General features: G+C 39.1%; 1 protein-coding gene across 1 annotated transcript in view; it reads right to left on the reverse strand.

Moving 5' to 3' along the window:
• GABRG3 (gamma-aminobutyric acid type A receptor subunit gamma3) overlaps positions 1-17,124 on the reverse strand; it is a 425,205-nt gene that overhangs the window by 156,611 nt on the left and 251,470 nt on the right. Inside the window, exon 5 of the mRNA XM_054164712.1 lies at positions 14,667-14,749. Within this exon, the coding sequence (XP_054020687.1) occupies positions 14,667-14,749 (83 nt within the window). The remainder of the gene's footprint in view (positions 1-14,666; positions 14,750-17,124) is intronic.

Consider the following 17,124-nt stretch of genomic DNA (forward strand, 5'->3'; position numbering starts at 1 on the left):
AGGGGTGTTTCCTGTGTCCAGAAGTCCATCCCAGTGGGTGGACTCAGGAAATTAGGTATTTCTACCATAATCCCTTGCACCACTATAAATTTTGCGGTGGGGTCTGGCACCTTCCTCTTTCCTTCCCTCTCCGAGACTTGGTAACTGGGGGAGAGATCTCCCGGCCATGGGCCTGATTGGGCCCAAGGCCACAGGGGGATGGGCAGTCTCAGGCCTGGCCAGCTGAGACTAGCCCAGCAGAGGGAGGGGGAAGAAGGAGCCCTGGGGGTTTTGGATGCACCCTCAGGTGGGGATGGGATCTTTCTTTGTCACTGCGCTTTGGGTTTTCTGTAACATTCACTGCTTTCTATTTAAACTTTCATCACTTTTGCAATCCGTTTGTCTGAGTCGTTATTTCTGTCTGTGGTGGGGAGGGGATCTGCCCCAACCCATTACAATTATAGAATATTTCATCAGCCTCCTCATCCTGGTTGGGTGGTCTATAACAGACTCCAATGAGGATGTTAGGCCTCCCTCTGATTTTAACCCACAGGCTCTCAATCCTTTCATCCTCCACTTCAAGCTCTGTGGCATTGAGCAACTCCCTAATATACAGAGCCACCCCTCCTCCTCTTTTCCCTCTCCTGTCTGTCCTAAAGAGCCTGTACCTCCCAGTGTAGTACTCCAATCATGTGTACTGTCCCACCATGTTTCTGAAATGGTGACCATATCATAGTCTTCCTGGTGGACCAGGACTTCCAGTTCTTCTTGCTTGTTACCCATACTGCATGCATAGGTGTACATGCACTTCAGCTGGGCTCTCAATTTCTCAATTAACCCATCCCCTTCAGACCTAGTTTAAAGCCCTCCCAAAGAGCCCTGCCAACTCCAGTGCTAGTACCCTCTTGCCCTTTCTAGATAAATTCACCCCATCCACATCCAGCAGGTCGGGTGCAGTAAAAATTGCCCCATGATCACAGAACCCAAAAATTCTGTTGCTGGCACCATCCCCTGAGCCAATTGTTGATAGTGTGGGTTCTCCTGTTCCTTTCAGTGTACACCCCTGCCACTGAGGGAACTGAACAGAACAGCACTTTCGCTCCTGCCCTATCAACCAATTGTCCAAGGGCCTCATTACCATGGGAATCTTTGTAAAAAGCGAGTCTCCCTCCTCATCATAGCAGCCCTTTATGTATTTGCACATGGTTATGAGGTCTCCAATCTTTCTCTTGTTTAGGGTGCACAAATTCAGTTCTCTCAGCCCTCCTTTCTTCCTGTGACAGGTCTTCCAGTCCTCTGATCATTCTTGTGGCTCTTTCCTGAACCCTTTTCAGCCTCTCTGCATTCTTCTTGTATAGTGGGGACCAAAACTATTCTTCCTATACTCCTTTTAGCTTTTTAATTCTCTCTCCCTTGTTGAATGCACTTGTCCACCTGAATGTCACTGGATACGTGTCCTGACTTTCTAAGCAAGTTACCCTCTAGGTGTTATCCTTATGGTTTCCCAGGTGGAGATATTCCATTCTGTTTCTTGCCAAAGAACGAAGGAGACAAAAGGAACACTTTTTACTGGCAGACACAAGGAAAGGCATTCTGGCCATAGCCAGAAGAAAGATCAAGTAGGGAGAGAAAGGAAGCAGTCACAGGTGAAGGAAAATAGGGGGGGGGGGGAATGGAGGGAGGAAGCAAAAAAAGACGAAAATGAGAGGAAAGGAAATGGGGGGAAAGCACAACAAAATGGGGGGAGGCAAGGAAGTAGAAGAGGAAAGGACTGTAGAAAGAGACATCTAAGAGATTTCTGAAGTATGTTGTGAAAAGTAGCAGGTGATTCTGTGAGGATTGACTAGGAGGCAGAGAAGAGAGGAAACAGATCTCATGTGTCTGATCTCTGACAAGACCAAGAACCAGAAGTAGTATTTGATTTGAGCAGAGTGGAAGGATCTACTGGGGTCAGTGTCAGAGTCCCTGTGTACTGCTGTAGTATGGATGCTGATAGCCAGCAGGTGGAAGAATGAATTATCACCGCAGTATGCCAAGGGACCTGAAAATCAGTTCCTGAAATCTGTATGGAGTGGAGAGAGCTACAAAGAAATACAAAGATAAATTTTATATCCTACTTGACTTTGAACATATTGCCTGAGTGTATTAGTCTTTCGAAGAATCCCCATGTCTTGATAGACAAAGGTTTACCTAGCGTACTACAAATAACATACTAGCGACTGCTGACGCTAACTACTGTTGTACAATGAAAACATACATAAAATCATTGCCATTGCTAATAGGACATACACTCAGTCATTCCAAAAAATGGAAGATGAAGCTGCAACAATTTTCAATTCTTCCTTCCCTCCCCTCTCTTTGGGAGTTCCTTAGGAAAGCCAACACTAGAAAATTGTCAGGGATAGATGTTTTTCACAAATACAGACTTTCAGCTTTGAATAGGAACAAATCACTCGGTAAGAAAGACTGAATATTTTAGCACAAATCTTTGAAAGTGAAAAAGATGTTGTGATAGAATCAGCAAGGCTGTAAGGGACTTTAGGATGCATCTAGCTCAACTTCCTTCTCACAGTAGGGTTGATACTGAATTCAGATTAGGTTTCTCAGCTCTTTATGCAGTTATGTCTTGAAACCTCCAAGGACTTTACAATGTCTCTGGATAACTTACTTCAATGTTTAAGTATCCTTGGTGATTTTTCTTTTCCTCCTAACAGGTCAGAAACTTTCCTACTTCAGGTAGGAAACACTACCATGCACTTCTAATCTAAACATAGAATACTAACATACACTAGCTATTAATATGTTTGGCTTTGATACATACAGTGACATCAGACAGAATTGAGAAGACACTCTTTGGTGGCTGTAACGAATCACAGTGAACATTATTATAAATAAAAATGCAACTGTCATTCTGGAATCACAGAAACACTTGTTTTCCTCTTGAAACTCTCACACAAGTGATGACCAATTTCAGCTTGCTTCATTTTTGAAATCTGATAACACTACAGAGCAGGATTCTTGGTTGCCAGTTCTGCTAAGCTTTGACATATTTTGCACATAAATCAATAGAAAGCCACAGTACAAATCTCTCAAACAACTTTGAGGTTTGCAGGTTGCTAGGAACAACCTTTTATCTTCCTCTCTGCAGTCTTGCATTGGTTACACAAGAAAAGCTTTAAAGATTGCAAGTATGGACTTTGGGGAAAGGAGCTGGGGACAAAAGGAAAGAAAGGAAATACTGCGTTATGGAACACTCTCAGTTTCCTTTTAATCCTAACAGGCATTTATCCAAGAGTTTGTGGTTGCCACCTATGGCTGCCAGAGGCAAGCAGTGTTGTCTTATTGAAATGCTGATTTTCAGACAACTGCTGTGAAAAAAAATACACCATTCAGACCTCAAAGTACCCTTTTCATCAAAGTCATCAGTTGCAGGCAAACTTCTGCATGCTCTTCTTGTGTTTTCTCCTGAGTGCATTGAGCGATGTGTTGATCCTGGGCTTGCCGGTCTCAACACAGAGAGCAGAAATATAAACTGACAGACAGTTGCAAGGAGTTGACCACTGCTGCAGGGTGGGCAAAGTGGCCCAGAGCTGTGGAGCTGGTAGCTATTCATTGAGACATACATGAATGTTACAGTTCCACTTCCCCATTGCCTGCCTCATTAATCCCACTGTTTTATCTTTATTTTAACAGGTGCCCTTCTCCCCAGTTGCCTTCCCATCCATTTCAAAGATGCAACACTTTGTTGTTTTTAACTCCCATCCTTTTCTCACAGAGTTCAGAGGTACAACATCTCTTATCACCTCCAGGGACTCACAGACATGAAGGCCATCTTAATATTTTGTTATCATTCCCTTTTTATGTTCCCACAATTCTGATCTAGTTGTTTTACTTGAAGTCAATCAATACACAAAGAAAATACCTGTATGACATAAACCTGTAATTCTTGCTAGTTTTTCTTCTTTTTAACTTGTAAAAAGCAACTGGCCTTCCAAAATAAAATCACAGGATCACAGGATGTTAGGGGCTGGAAGGGATCTCCGAAGGTCATCGAGTCTAACCCCCTTGCCAGACCAGGACCATAAAATCTAGCACAGGTCGCACAGGAACACATTCAGATGGGTCTTGAAAAGTCTCCAGAGAAGGAGACTCCACAACCTCGCCGGGCAGCCTGTTCCAGTGCTCTGTGACCCTCACAGTGAGGAAGTTCCTCCTCATGTTGAAGTGGAACCTCCTGTGCTGTGAACAACACTGGCTGCTCTACCGCTTTTTTTTCCTAAATGAGCTGTTACTTTTGCTCCCTTTCAGATAAATGCATTGTAAGTATTCTCAGTGCAAAATAGCTACATTTTCTCTCAGGTGCTATATTTTGAATTATGGTAACAATCTTTACCTTCTTCAGTGAAAGAAAATCAGAGTCAGGAATTATTCAAACATTATAAAACATCTAGTCAGTGATCAGGCTACTTAAAGACAAAATGAAGAAATATAGTGAGAAACTCCTCAGTGCCCTTTTAGGATAAGATTCATGATTCGGTTGTCTCAGGACATTTCAGCATAGATACTTCTTTCTGTTGAGGAATAAAAAGCCCTAAAATCTTTCACAAAGTTAAAATGTATATTCCTCAAAAAGAAAAGTTTGTTGCACAGGAAGATCTTCTTTCCAAAGGTGGGAGGGGAGGGAGGGGAAATCCTTGAAAATTCTTCAGCAGCTCTGACATTCAGCCTTCATCAGTTAAAATGGCATGACATATGCAGAGTATGTTATTATCCATGAGGATTATAGTATTTAGAGGGTTTTTTTAAAGGACAATTATAGGAAATGTGCATTAAAATGTCAAATCAGTTAATGTAGATAAAGGGAAGATTTTTAAGAATAGCATCATCACAGTGCCTCTAGGCCATAATTAAATATTTGGCATATATTCTATTTAGAAAAGTTAAAGGACAGTTATTGTCCATTTCAGAGGGTTTATGCAGTAGGATTTGTTCTTCTTTTTGCTTCATTCTGTTTAATTCTCTGCAGCTTCATGCATATTTCTTGTTGCCTTAGTAGCTGAGCTCCTGCCAGTAAGGAAAGATTGAAAACTATCTGTTTGTTTTCTCATCCTTTCTCGTTCTTCTAGGTGAGACTGGAAATGAGTGGGTGTGTGCAGGAGGATCCACGTCTGTGTGAGAGAGAGAACAGAGATTCTTTCGGTAGGCTTGTTGTTGTTACAGTGATTATGTTTTAACTGAGGACAAAATGGCAGCAGATGATGGTGACATCAGGATGGATATTTTCTAAGATTTTCAACTACAAACCAAAGTCTAACCTTTCACACATTGTTGGCTTTGTTTGTTTGTTTGTTTTTAATTTTTTTAATTCTGTTCTAGTCAAGCAACAGTTACAATTAGGAATTTAAATGGCTTTAATATCTGTTGGGGCATAGTATGGAATTCCTTGAGCTTAGAGGCCCATGTCAAGCATGGAACAATTCTGATATGACTTTCTACTAACCTGTGCTGTTAAGGATAAAAATAGAAAGATGTTGACGAAGGACCTAAATATTGTGAACTGCAATTCCTGGTAATCAGATTTATTTTAATGAGGCTCTTGTTTTTTTCATAGCTGGTGATTTCATAAAGGAAAAAAACACAGAGATCAAATAAGGTTGCCAGAGTGCAAAATCAAACATTAATTGGGATGTTCCCTGAACTGATGAATTCAGGGCTGCCCAAGCAGAAGAGACAGGTGAAGCTAACCTTGCTCACTAATGCACCAAAAGAGATCAACACAAGTATCAAGGAAAAGCAACAAACAATAAACAAGTAATCTGATTAAGGTTACATCACAGCCAGTGAAGCTGGAACAACTGCTGAGCACCTAGATGCTCCTACCCACATTAGGAGGTAATGAAGTCACATACTAGCCCTACTCATACTGCCCTGGTTTCCCTGGTAGAGTTAGAAAAGGATCCTCCATGTCTTCCACACAAGCTCTTTAGTCAATTGCCCCAGAATTGTATGCACCTTGTGTTCAACCAACATGCTTCCATATGTTTTCTTTCTTATGTCTGATGGAAATTTTCTGTGGGAAAATCAGCTAGGTACTACCTTCCCCTTCTTAGCTCTGTGGGCATGTGGGATATATTTGTTCATTCTCCATTAATTTTGCAGAAGCAGAAGCATGGTAACTTCTCATGTTTCCAGGCTGCCTTTGTTTTTTCCAGGTTGTGTTAAAAGTAAATAAAATTGACAAGGTAAGGCTAATGATCATGAGATCTTTGTGCTCTGTGGAAAGTATTCTTAAAGATCTGCCAGCTTTCTTCTGCTCTATCATCCTTAAGGGCAATTTCCGATGGATAAATTGACTATTTCCTTCAACAGCTGGAAGTTCACTTTCCTAAAATTCAGGGTCCTGACTCTACTCTTCACCTGACAACATCCCTCAGGACTGCGAACTCCACCAGTGCCCGATTGCTACATCTCAGGCTGCCTCTAATCTTGGCATCATACTCACTTGTGTTGGTGATCATCAAGTACCACATATTTTCTGATACAGCTGTCTGTTACCTGGCTTAAGAAGTTATCCTACATGCATTCCAGGAGTCTTCTGGATTGCCTACAGATACATTTGCTGCTTTTTCAGCAGATGTCAGAGAGGTTGAAGTCCCCCAGCAGGACAAGAGCCTGTGAACGCGAAGCTTTCTGTAACTGAAGTGAGAAGGTTTTGTCAACAAAATTCCCTTGATTGAGCAGCATGTAGTAGACACTAACCACAAGGTTCACTTTTTTTGCCTCAGTCTCTAACTCTTACCCATATGTTCTCAACCTGCCTGTGGTATTCTTCAGAGCAGCTCTTCACACTCAATCTATTTCCTGATATAGAGGGCAACCCTTCTGCCTCTCTTTCCTCATCTCTTCTGAACAGCTTTGTAGACATGGACAGTTGCATTCCTGTCACCAGGGTACGAGCTGTCTGGTACAACCTGGCTGCATTGTTCTGTGAGAAAATTGTTACAGAGTGCCAAAACCAGTCATTTTTTCTTGTGTTAAAATCAAATAAAACAAAACAAATGCAAAGGAGTATGACTGTCTCCTGATGCTCTGTATATCTCAGATTCTATGTGTCAGAAGTTACAAATGCAGGGCTGCCAGGAGGTTACAAATTATGGGCCTGCTTCTCCAAACGGATCAGATTCACTTGCAAATAAGTTATCACATGCCAAACAATTAACAATAATTATGTAGTATATAGTAGGCATTATATTACATTTGAGGGAGAAAGTGATGCCATTCCTGTATGTGGTGTCACACAATCACTTTTTTTGTTAAAAAAGAAAGAAAGCTCACACTGGCACATGATGACATGCTTAAAGGAAGCACTGAATATCAGGAGATATGTAATGAAATCATGGGAACTAACAATAACTGTCACATAACAAAGGCCTGTTGCTAATACATTCAGTTGATGGACATGCAACTAGACACATGCCTTGCTTCAGTATTTTCTCTTATTTTCTCCTGACACCATAAGCATAATTGAGACAGCTGCATATATTCTTGCAAATTAGAAAAATAAGACTGGTCACTTTGAGAAGCTAGACTGCACTTGGGATTTTTGAGACGGCCTATTTCCTTTTATAAAGGTAATTCAGAACTGGGAGGTCCTATCCCTGAAATACAGTCACCGATCTTAATCTCCAGATCACAGAATAAGAACATAAGAACATTTTTTTGGCTCTGCAGCGGATTGCCTAGAGAGTTTGCAGCATAACATGGGTCTTCCACCTTCCTCAGGCAACTGTGCAGGGTAAACAGAGACAATAAGTATGCTCGGAAGCTCACTGTGAAACTGAAGTATATGCCTGGATTTGCCTGCCATTAATCCAGAGACTCTCAAAAAGAGTTTGCTGGACCAAAGATATCATGAGTTAAGCATTTTAGGCTTCACTAATTAGCACTTGCTGTAATTTTACTCTAGGGTCTTGATTTTGCTGTAAGTCAGAGCAGCTGCTGCCTCTCCAGAGGAGCCTTCAATCTCATGGAGGAAAAATTTCAAGAGTCACTATAACAGGAGAGAGACAGTTGGTCTACTACTAGGTCAAGCCCTCAGCTCTTCATGAAGAACCAAAGAGCAACACAGAATACATGAATTAATCCCTGCCAACAATTCTTCCTGATCATCAGGGAGGCAATGGACAACCCTTAACCTCAGGTAAGTTTTGCTGATTTTTCTACACAACATAGGTAATTTGTGTATTGGTGGACATCACATCTAATACTAGATTGCTTTAAATCTACTACTATTATGTCAGAACACAGTTTACAAATTTGGAACCAGTACTGAACTGTATTGTAAATGTTTAGAAAGATGTCTGTGATTTACCTCAAGCAATGAGACAAAAGACTAACAGAAAGAATAGTGCCACATTAACACTTACAATATGCATCAGTTTGGCATAAATCTACCATAAATTAGATTTAGAAAGTGTAACTTCACAGTAAATTGCCTATAAAACAGAGTCATAAAAATCAAATAGATACTTAATGCAGTGTCTTTTGTGTATTGAGAAATGTATTGAATTACACACAGGAAAGGAGTGAATTAGATAGCAGTGAGTAGTCCAGGAATTGGATAAATATTTGACTCTCTGAGAAACAATAAATTATTTATGTTAGACAAAAAAGAAACACCTACAGGAAATTTTAGGGAAGGCTGAGGAAAGTTAACATCTGAGTAATGCAGTAACAGATTTCACACAGAATGGCTATTGGAATGAAGAAATAAAATTACTCACTTAAGATTACAATATATCTCAAATTCACTATATATGGGTGTCATAGCTGGTAATTCAGGAGAAAAAAAATGCTTAGAAACATTATTGCTTACAGATTTTAAAAAGTAAAGAATATCCCTGCAGAATTAAACACTCCTCATAAATCTTTGGAATGATCAACTTGTTCTTGAATACTGCCTTGCATACAAGCCAAGGTTTTTGAAAAATTACCTACTGTAATGAAAACAATAAAGCCTAAAAGAAAGGAATAGAAATAATAAGATATGGAAATGCCTGTGTATGAGAGGGATTAGCAGATGAATAGGAGGAGGGATTTGTCATGTTTCATGTATTGTAATAATGCTAAATACAGAGTTTGGAGGAAACTTTCGAGGGCTTTCCATAAATATTTCTTTTTTCCTCTCTTAATTGACTATTCTCTGAAAAAGACAGCCTTCTGAAGCGAATGATGGATTGTTCCCAGTGCCTTAATTTCTACCTTCCTATAAGAGGAAAAAGCTACAATAGCTAAAATATGCCTGCTACAAAATCTGAATCAAGAATTCTATTGATGCCCTATGATCTTGTTCAGCCCATTACACAGAGAGCACAGATGGGAAGCTTTTTCTGCACGTTGCAATGCCTTCCCAGCATCTTTAATGAAACTCCTCTTGAGATATGAACATTAAGCTGTGTTCCTTCTGGCCTGCTCTCCATCAGAAAAAAAATTCTGCCCTCAGACTTTATTAATGATTCTGCTGCTGATAACGCAGCAAAGCACAGCTCATTCCACAAAACCAGCATTTACTTTTTTAGGCTAGGAGAAACACTAAAATTGGTGAAGACTGATAGTTCTGTTAGAAAATTAATGACATGGCTCAAAGTACTGATTGCACATCCCTAAGAGTTTTCATGTTCAAAGGAGTAACATTTTATTGAACTGAGTCTATATTTAGAAAGACAGGACCTGTTTCCTTTGAACATGATGAGAGATTTGGATTAATCTCTTTTAAATACATTTCAGCTTTCATTACTTTTTTTTTTCCTGTAATACTTTGCATGCTTTTGCACATCACTTCAAAAAAAAAAAAGGCAAAAACAAACCTTGAACTTTTAGAAGACTAAAAGTACATGTTTTAAGACCTAACCATGCAAACTGAACCAAATTTTCCTCTGTCTGACCAAACCTGTTAATTGAATTCAAAACATTTTAATTGTTTGTGAACCTATGTGCATATTCTAGTGTTTGCAGAAGGAATGGCATTCCAGGTTTGACCACCTTTTCCTGCCTTGCATCAATCCTCCAGTAAAGGACAACTCGGGACACTGTAGTCCTTCTCATTAGGGAAAAATAAGTAATTGGCTACAAAAAAGGTCACAATTTCCATTGCCTAAACTTAAAGCACTTTTAAAATGAACAAAAGTGTCTAAAGTTCAAGAACAGCAGCAAGAAAAATAAAGCAATGAAACCCCAGTAATTAATTTGATTTTGATACTGGCATCTTGAACTGCAGCTCAATGTTACTACATCTGGTAAAGTCCGAAGCATGGCCTTAGAGATTGTTTCAGACGTCAGGTATGCAGCTAGCACAGATTCCTGCGGTCAAGTTCCAAATGCTCTAAACAGGGTGAAATGGGTTTGTCAGCTTCATTTAGGTTTTGCTTTCATATGCTGTCACTTGAAGGAGTGTCATGATTTGTCCAAACACTTTTGCATCTTTATAAAATTTAAGCACCCACAGTATCCTATGCCAGGTGTTGCACAACTAATTCTGCTTAATTTTGCCTTTCAAGCCTGCATTTTGCTGCCTGTGTGTTTTTTATTGTTGTGCTGACATCATCCTTCAGAGAGAATACCTCCTCTTCCTTACTGATGTTTATGTGAGTCCTAACTACCTCTATAAGCTAAGTTTTATGGCAGAATCCTGAAATGATTTCCTCAATCCTCAAACCAATGCCGAACAGATAAAACCAAGACAGTTTAATGTGCTACTTCAGCACCAAAAGTAGCACAGCAGCCTTTGCTGGCTCAGGAGGATAAGTTAACACAAATAAAAAAACAATACAGACAATATTTTTCTGCAGTAGTATATACTACTTTAAAACCATATGAAGAAAATACGATCATACACATCAAAATCTATCAAAGATTGCTACACCAGGATCAAGTCGCAGCACTGATTCTTCCTTCACATTCACAGGGAAACGCACATTCATACCATGCATTGACACTGACATCAGCATTGTAACATTTATGTATCATGGAATTCTCCTTGCCACATGTGATCAATCCAACCACTCTGGCACTTAGACTGGGAGAGAACTGTTGCACTGCTTAGCAGCTCTGCATTATGCCATTGGGCTCAGCTTTTCACATAAGCAGTGTGCTAAGTATCCTTCTGTATAAGGGCAGCAAGGGCATACACATACCACATGCCCTAGTATGCCAGATATTCACCTCATCATATCACATGAAGCATGCACAAAACTTGCACAGAGATCACAGAGCTGTAAAATTGATTCAATAATTTCTAACTCCTATAAAAGAGACTAAAGAGCTCCAGAAACTGTTTTTGAACAAGATTTTCCATGGAAAGGTGTAGGTAAGTTTTAGCAACCACTGTTAGCACACTGAGATGGTCTCTTGTTCATAAGCCACTTTTTTCTCTGTATTCATCCTAGCAACAGACCAAGTAGAGCTCAGTATTCCCACCAAAGAATATCAACTGTCCCAACTGCAACAACAGAATTAGGGTGTGAATTAGTGGACACCAGAGGAAAATACTCCAGAACAGTTTGTGATTAATTTCACATGTCTGAAATAGCAAAGATTTATATTCAAATTTTTTAAAAAGTCAAATATTACGCTTGTTCATGTGTGTGCAGAAATGCAGGGAATAGTCTCTGAAACTTGTGGATTTTTGTGCTTGCCTGCAGTGGAAACTATGAAGGTTTTTTCTCTGTGCTAGGTAACAAACATAAGGGATGCATAGGGAAGCAGAGCTGTGCTGTGAATTCTACAACCATTTTTATTTTATTCAAAGATTTACATGTTGGGATTCATAACCAGCTACTCCCCTCAGAATCTTATCATAGTTGGCAGTAATAAATCATTCAGGCATTCAGTCATTCACTTCATGAGTCCAACTGAGTGCCATGTATTTTGAGACTGCTATGAATATATGCAACACTGAAAATACAAGCAAGTCATGAAACAAATCACACAGGAAACGTCCTATTCTTATTATAATAGTAGTGCTAAAAGTGTTCAAGGAAAAGAACACTACTCGTATGAACTTAAAGAAATAAACCCTCATTATGAATATCACCAAAGAAGTTGGCAAAATTATAAAAAAGTTATAAAATATTACTGTAATATTCCTCCACAGGTTTTCCCATCTGGGAAGAAATTGTACTGAAACAGTAACACATTCAGCTTCTGCTTGATCTTATGCCATCTCTGTCTCCATAGATGATGTCCTGAATGGTGAAACCCCAAAACATCCCCCAGCCCAGACAATGGGCTAAACACCTGTGAATGTGCTAACCTGGACAGTTCCTGGGCTCCAGATGGTCAAGGCAAATGTATAGCACAGGTGATGAACCTTGTAAGCACCTGTGAGTGTGCAAACCTGGACAGTTCCTGGGGCCCAGAGAAACATGTAGTACATGTGATCAACTTTGTAACACAGCTGTGAACTGTATGTGCCCCTGGCCATGTTTGGATATGCCCCATCCTATAGGTCCAGTTATCAGGTTTCTGTGTTACCAAAGGGTATTAATTGTCTTGGGACAGTATTTAAACCAGCCAAGAAGTTAGGCAACTTGCCTTATTCTCACCCAGCAAGCAACAAGAGCCAAATGCTGCCCAAGTAGCAGCTGAAGGGCCTGCACTAACAAGCACAACTACACCCAGGCCTTGCACCTGGACCAAGACAGAAAGGGGAAAAGCTCCACGAAAATTGAATCCCAGAAGAGGCTACAGCCCAGCAACACAGCACACAAGATAGAGAGGCCCCCTAGCCTTCTCCGAGCCAAGGACTGCTTGAATTATAGCCACAGCATTTGGGAAGACATGAGACAGAGGAGCAAGCCATGAGTCCACAGATAATCTGCCAGAGATTGCTGTATTGGAAATGTTAGATCTGTGCTTAAACCATTTAACTGTCTATGTGGAATGTGATACCCACAATCAAATAGAACATGTAAATATACTTTGTAAATAAGTTACATTGGTGTTTGAAGATACCACCACCCAAGATATTAAGCAGTAAAATATAAATAAAATACATTTTATTATAGATGGTAATATGTGTATGATTGTAATACATGTATGTTTTCAAGGGCAGAAGAGCTCTGAGCTAATAGATATAAATTTTGAGGAACCTCTGAAAATCAAGAGGTATCTGAAACTTTGCCATGATGTGGAGCCTTCAAAAGTTCCCACTGATATTCTCCCTCTCTCCCACTAAAAACAAACCTAGCTATTAGGTTTGAAGCAACTTCCCTGCTTACTAAGAGTTCACCTTCTTTGGATATTGCTAGCAGGATTTATCAAATTTATGTAGTAGATTTTATTAATATCTCTGGGCTGGGATTTCATTTTTGAGATCACATACACATTTCCCAGTACATCAACAATTCAACAGCAGACTGTCACAATGTAAAAGTAGCTTCATGCAGTAACTAACGATAGCTGATGTGCATATAGTTCAGTGACAAGTGTTCATTATCAGGAAAGTTTATTCAGGAGCTATCTGCCTCTTCTTCTGTTGAGTATGCATATATTGTACACATCAAAATAAACATAAACTGTGTATTTTTGCCCAGGCTCACTTCATATGCATATAGATCATTAAAAAAAAGTCAACATAGTGATAATGTTTTGGGAGAATGGGAGATGTTCAAACTAGTGGGGTTTATAAAAAATATTTTCCCGGAGAAAAACAGTAATACATCATGGATCAGCTGAAATTCAAATCCAGTTTCTGACTGAGAGTCTCTGTTTGTATACTATTCATAAATGGAAATCAATACTCTACTATCACAAGTGTATATCTGTTATGAAAACATTAGTGCTATTCTTCTATTGCTTCTTAAGAAATGATAGATAAAATGGTCTTTTATAAATAGAAAGACAAACTAATACTTTTCCCTTCACTTTTGGAGAACCCTGATCCTGAGTCTTGGCATTTATCAAAGGATATATCTTTAGTAGACACCCTTTAAAAATGTGAAACACTTGCATTTTGTTACTACAAAACTGTGCAAGTATACACATGAGCAGACAGCTGTCAAGCTTTTTGAAATGAATCAGCGTGAAGATAACCTTCCTCATGGTGATATTGGATGTCAAAATTAACTCATTTGACGTTAGTTTTCAACCCATTTCACCAATGCATTTGTTTCTGTAGGTTTTAAACATACCACCAATAGTGTATACATTACAACATCAAGACTACTGGACAAGCTGAGCTATAAAGTGAGATTTACAGTAGTTACACTACTTATTACAGAATAGAGAGGCATTACCATGCTACTTGCTATAAATTCAGACGTTCAAGAATTGCCAGGCATGTCCTCAAGTTGTACGCCTCCACAAGAAAATGGCAATTTCTATTCTCATTTGCATGTCACATTTTTGTACAGATTAACATAGCACAGACAGGTACAAATAGCTGCTTCTGGTGAAAGTGTGACTGTAGCATCAAGTAAAAAGGCTGAGTAAATCTACAGAAGTTTTCATGGTGTAAGTTGATTTGTGATGACTGCTAGAGAGGAAAACAAAAATTCCCTGAATATGTAAGCAAATATAAACTCTCTGTATGTCTTGAAGAATGGTTGAACAACCTCACAGAAAACAGAATTGAACTAATACCTCTGGATAACCCTCATGCAACAATAAGTCATCAAAGCAGTACTTACAGCTAGAGAATATCAAAGGACATGAGTGTTCATCCATTGGGAAATTGTGCAGCTGCAACTGGCACTCAGCATTAATGGTAAGCCTATGGAGAAACCAAGCATCTGTTACCACACATCAGCACAGTGAACAGTCAGAGGAAAAGGCAGAGTAGCTCTAGGTGTCATACGAGAGCACCTTGACATCTATAAATAAGGGCTGAAAGGAAAGGATTATATTTGCATATTGTTCATTGGTTATTTAGGCCTGATCCAAACCAATAACGATTATCTAAAACCACAAACAATTTCAGACACATCATTAACAGTTTCTTGATCCCAAGAAATCTGCACATATATTTTTCTCCAGACAATTCATCACTGAAGGTCATGGGAAGGAAATAGCTATTCTTTAAAAACACCCAGGAAATACGGCTGGTGTGGTGGTATGCAATTCCACAAAATTAAAACCTTATAAAGAATCTTTTAAGTAACATTCTCTGTATTTATTTATGGTATGAACTTTCAAGTTTTTAAATCATCATGGCTTGTCTCTCAAGAACTTAATACAACTATTTATGCTACTCTCAGCTTTACAGATGTAACAGATCAGCAGAAATGTCTTCAACCCCATTGAAATCTTGTGTTACATGAAATCCTTAACTCAAAGGACACTATGAATGGAGATGACCTTAAAATTTCTAGTAAAACCAGATAATCTTCAGTCTGATGGTTTACAAAGTAAATCTATTCACCCAGGTAGATTGCATTAAATGCTAGTTTATTGTACTGGGTGGTTTTTTTCAGGAAACAGGCGCTACATTAATTGTGTGCCTGAATTCACACAGCAACTGTGGGGCATGAGGGGTTTTTGTTGCCTTTTTTGTTCTGTTTTTAAAACTAATTCAAGAACTAGCAAACTGCATGGGGGACACTTTTTTGTCTCAGATTTAGGGTGGCACAGAAAGAAACTTAACAGTGTTCTTCCACCTATGACAAAGTTAATAGCATTTTTACACCATCATTAGAAGAGGATTTCAGTGTAACAGAATTAAAAGCAGGTGGAGAAGAGGGTGGAAAGACATGGAGCATGACTGAACCTCATATACTTTCTTGTGAACATGGAAGACTCATCAGCACCTGACAGTGCCATGGCATACAGTAGTCATTAATTCAATGCCAGACCATTCTCTGTGGTCACTGCAGTCAGAAATATTGGTTTTGAAAGACACAATGTTACTAAGAACAAATTCTATATTCTTTCTATGTAAAGAGGAGGTTTACCTGAGTGGGAAAAACAGACCAAAAATATATTTCACAAACTAAAAATACTCATTCAAACAATCCATGGGGTCAAGCATTACTCCTTTTTGAGCTAATTTTAACAAATTTTGAAGTCCATTCAATAGATATTTTCTTTAGTGATAGGTATGCAAACCTAACTACTATTAAGTAGAAGCTTAACTTGCCACAAAACACTGAAATAGGAGTCAATAGAAAAACAAAACAAAACAATGAAAAACATCAACAAAAAGGGTATGGGAGTTAACATCTGTGGTAGTGTGAAGGTTTAATCCTCCCACCACATAAAGCACAGCTAGACTCAGTCAGAGAAGTGAATGAAAAGCTGTATTTTACAAGCAGAATGAAATGCAATGAATATATACAAAATATACAGTATTTACAGTATATACAAAAATATACAGGAAAGAACGTAACACAGAAACACCCTCCTGAGGAGAATCCCCATTGGGTTCCCCCAAAACCCCTTCTCTCCCCCTTTTCTTGTCCAAGGCTAATTGGATGGCAAAAGGATTAAAAGAGAAATGGGATATTAAGGGAAAAATCATTAGTTCAAAGCAGACGTTAGAGAAGTTAGTTTTCTTATCTCATCAGTCCAAGGTGAGCAGCATGCACTCCATCCAAGAACAGAAGAGAAAAGCAGAACGGACTGAACTCAGACTAAGTTCTTAAAGTTACATTCTAACTGATCTGCCAGTGAAATTTGTTTAGAATTATCTTTGTTTTTCCTTTTTACACCAAAACACTCAGCTAGAGTATTTTGTAGCTGTCCTTTTCTTAAAGGCACAGCCTGAAACTGTCACAACATCCTAACCACCAAAGTCTTTAGCTAAAGGCTACTGAAATAAGATCTTCACAGTGAAATGAGCCTAAGGAGGGAAGAATGCTGAAAATATGAGCCACTTTTCCAGCTATTTAATTCCTTTCTTATGGTTCACCAAGGACTTTCTAAAGGAGACCACCTGCAATTGCAAGTATGATCAGAATATGCTGTCGCATTGAGAGGGCTGAACACAATCACTGAAGAAAATGTAGTGTGTGAAAGTCATGTTTCTGAAACAGTTTGGTAAGTGGAATATGGCTTATAGCAAATCTCCCTTCTCAGCAATTCATCTCTTCCAGACATAAACACATTTTATTCTGATTTCCACAGGCTTCTTTTTTAATGCAACTACAGTCT

This window comes from Dryobates pubescens, chromosome 10 (assembly GCF_014839835.1).
Source record: "Dryobates pubescens isolate bDryPub1 chromosome 10, bDryPub1.pri, whole genome shotgun sequence".
Taxonomy (NCBI): domain Eukaryota; kingdom Metazoa; phylum Chordata; class Aves; order Piciformes; family Picidae; genus Dryobates; species Dryobates pubescens.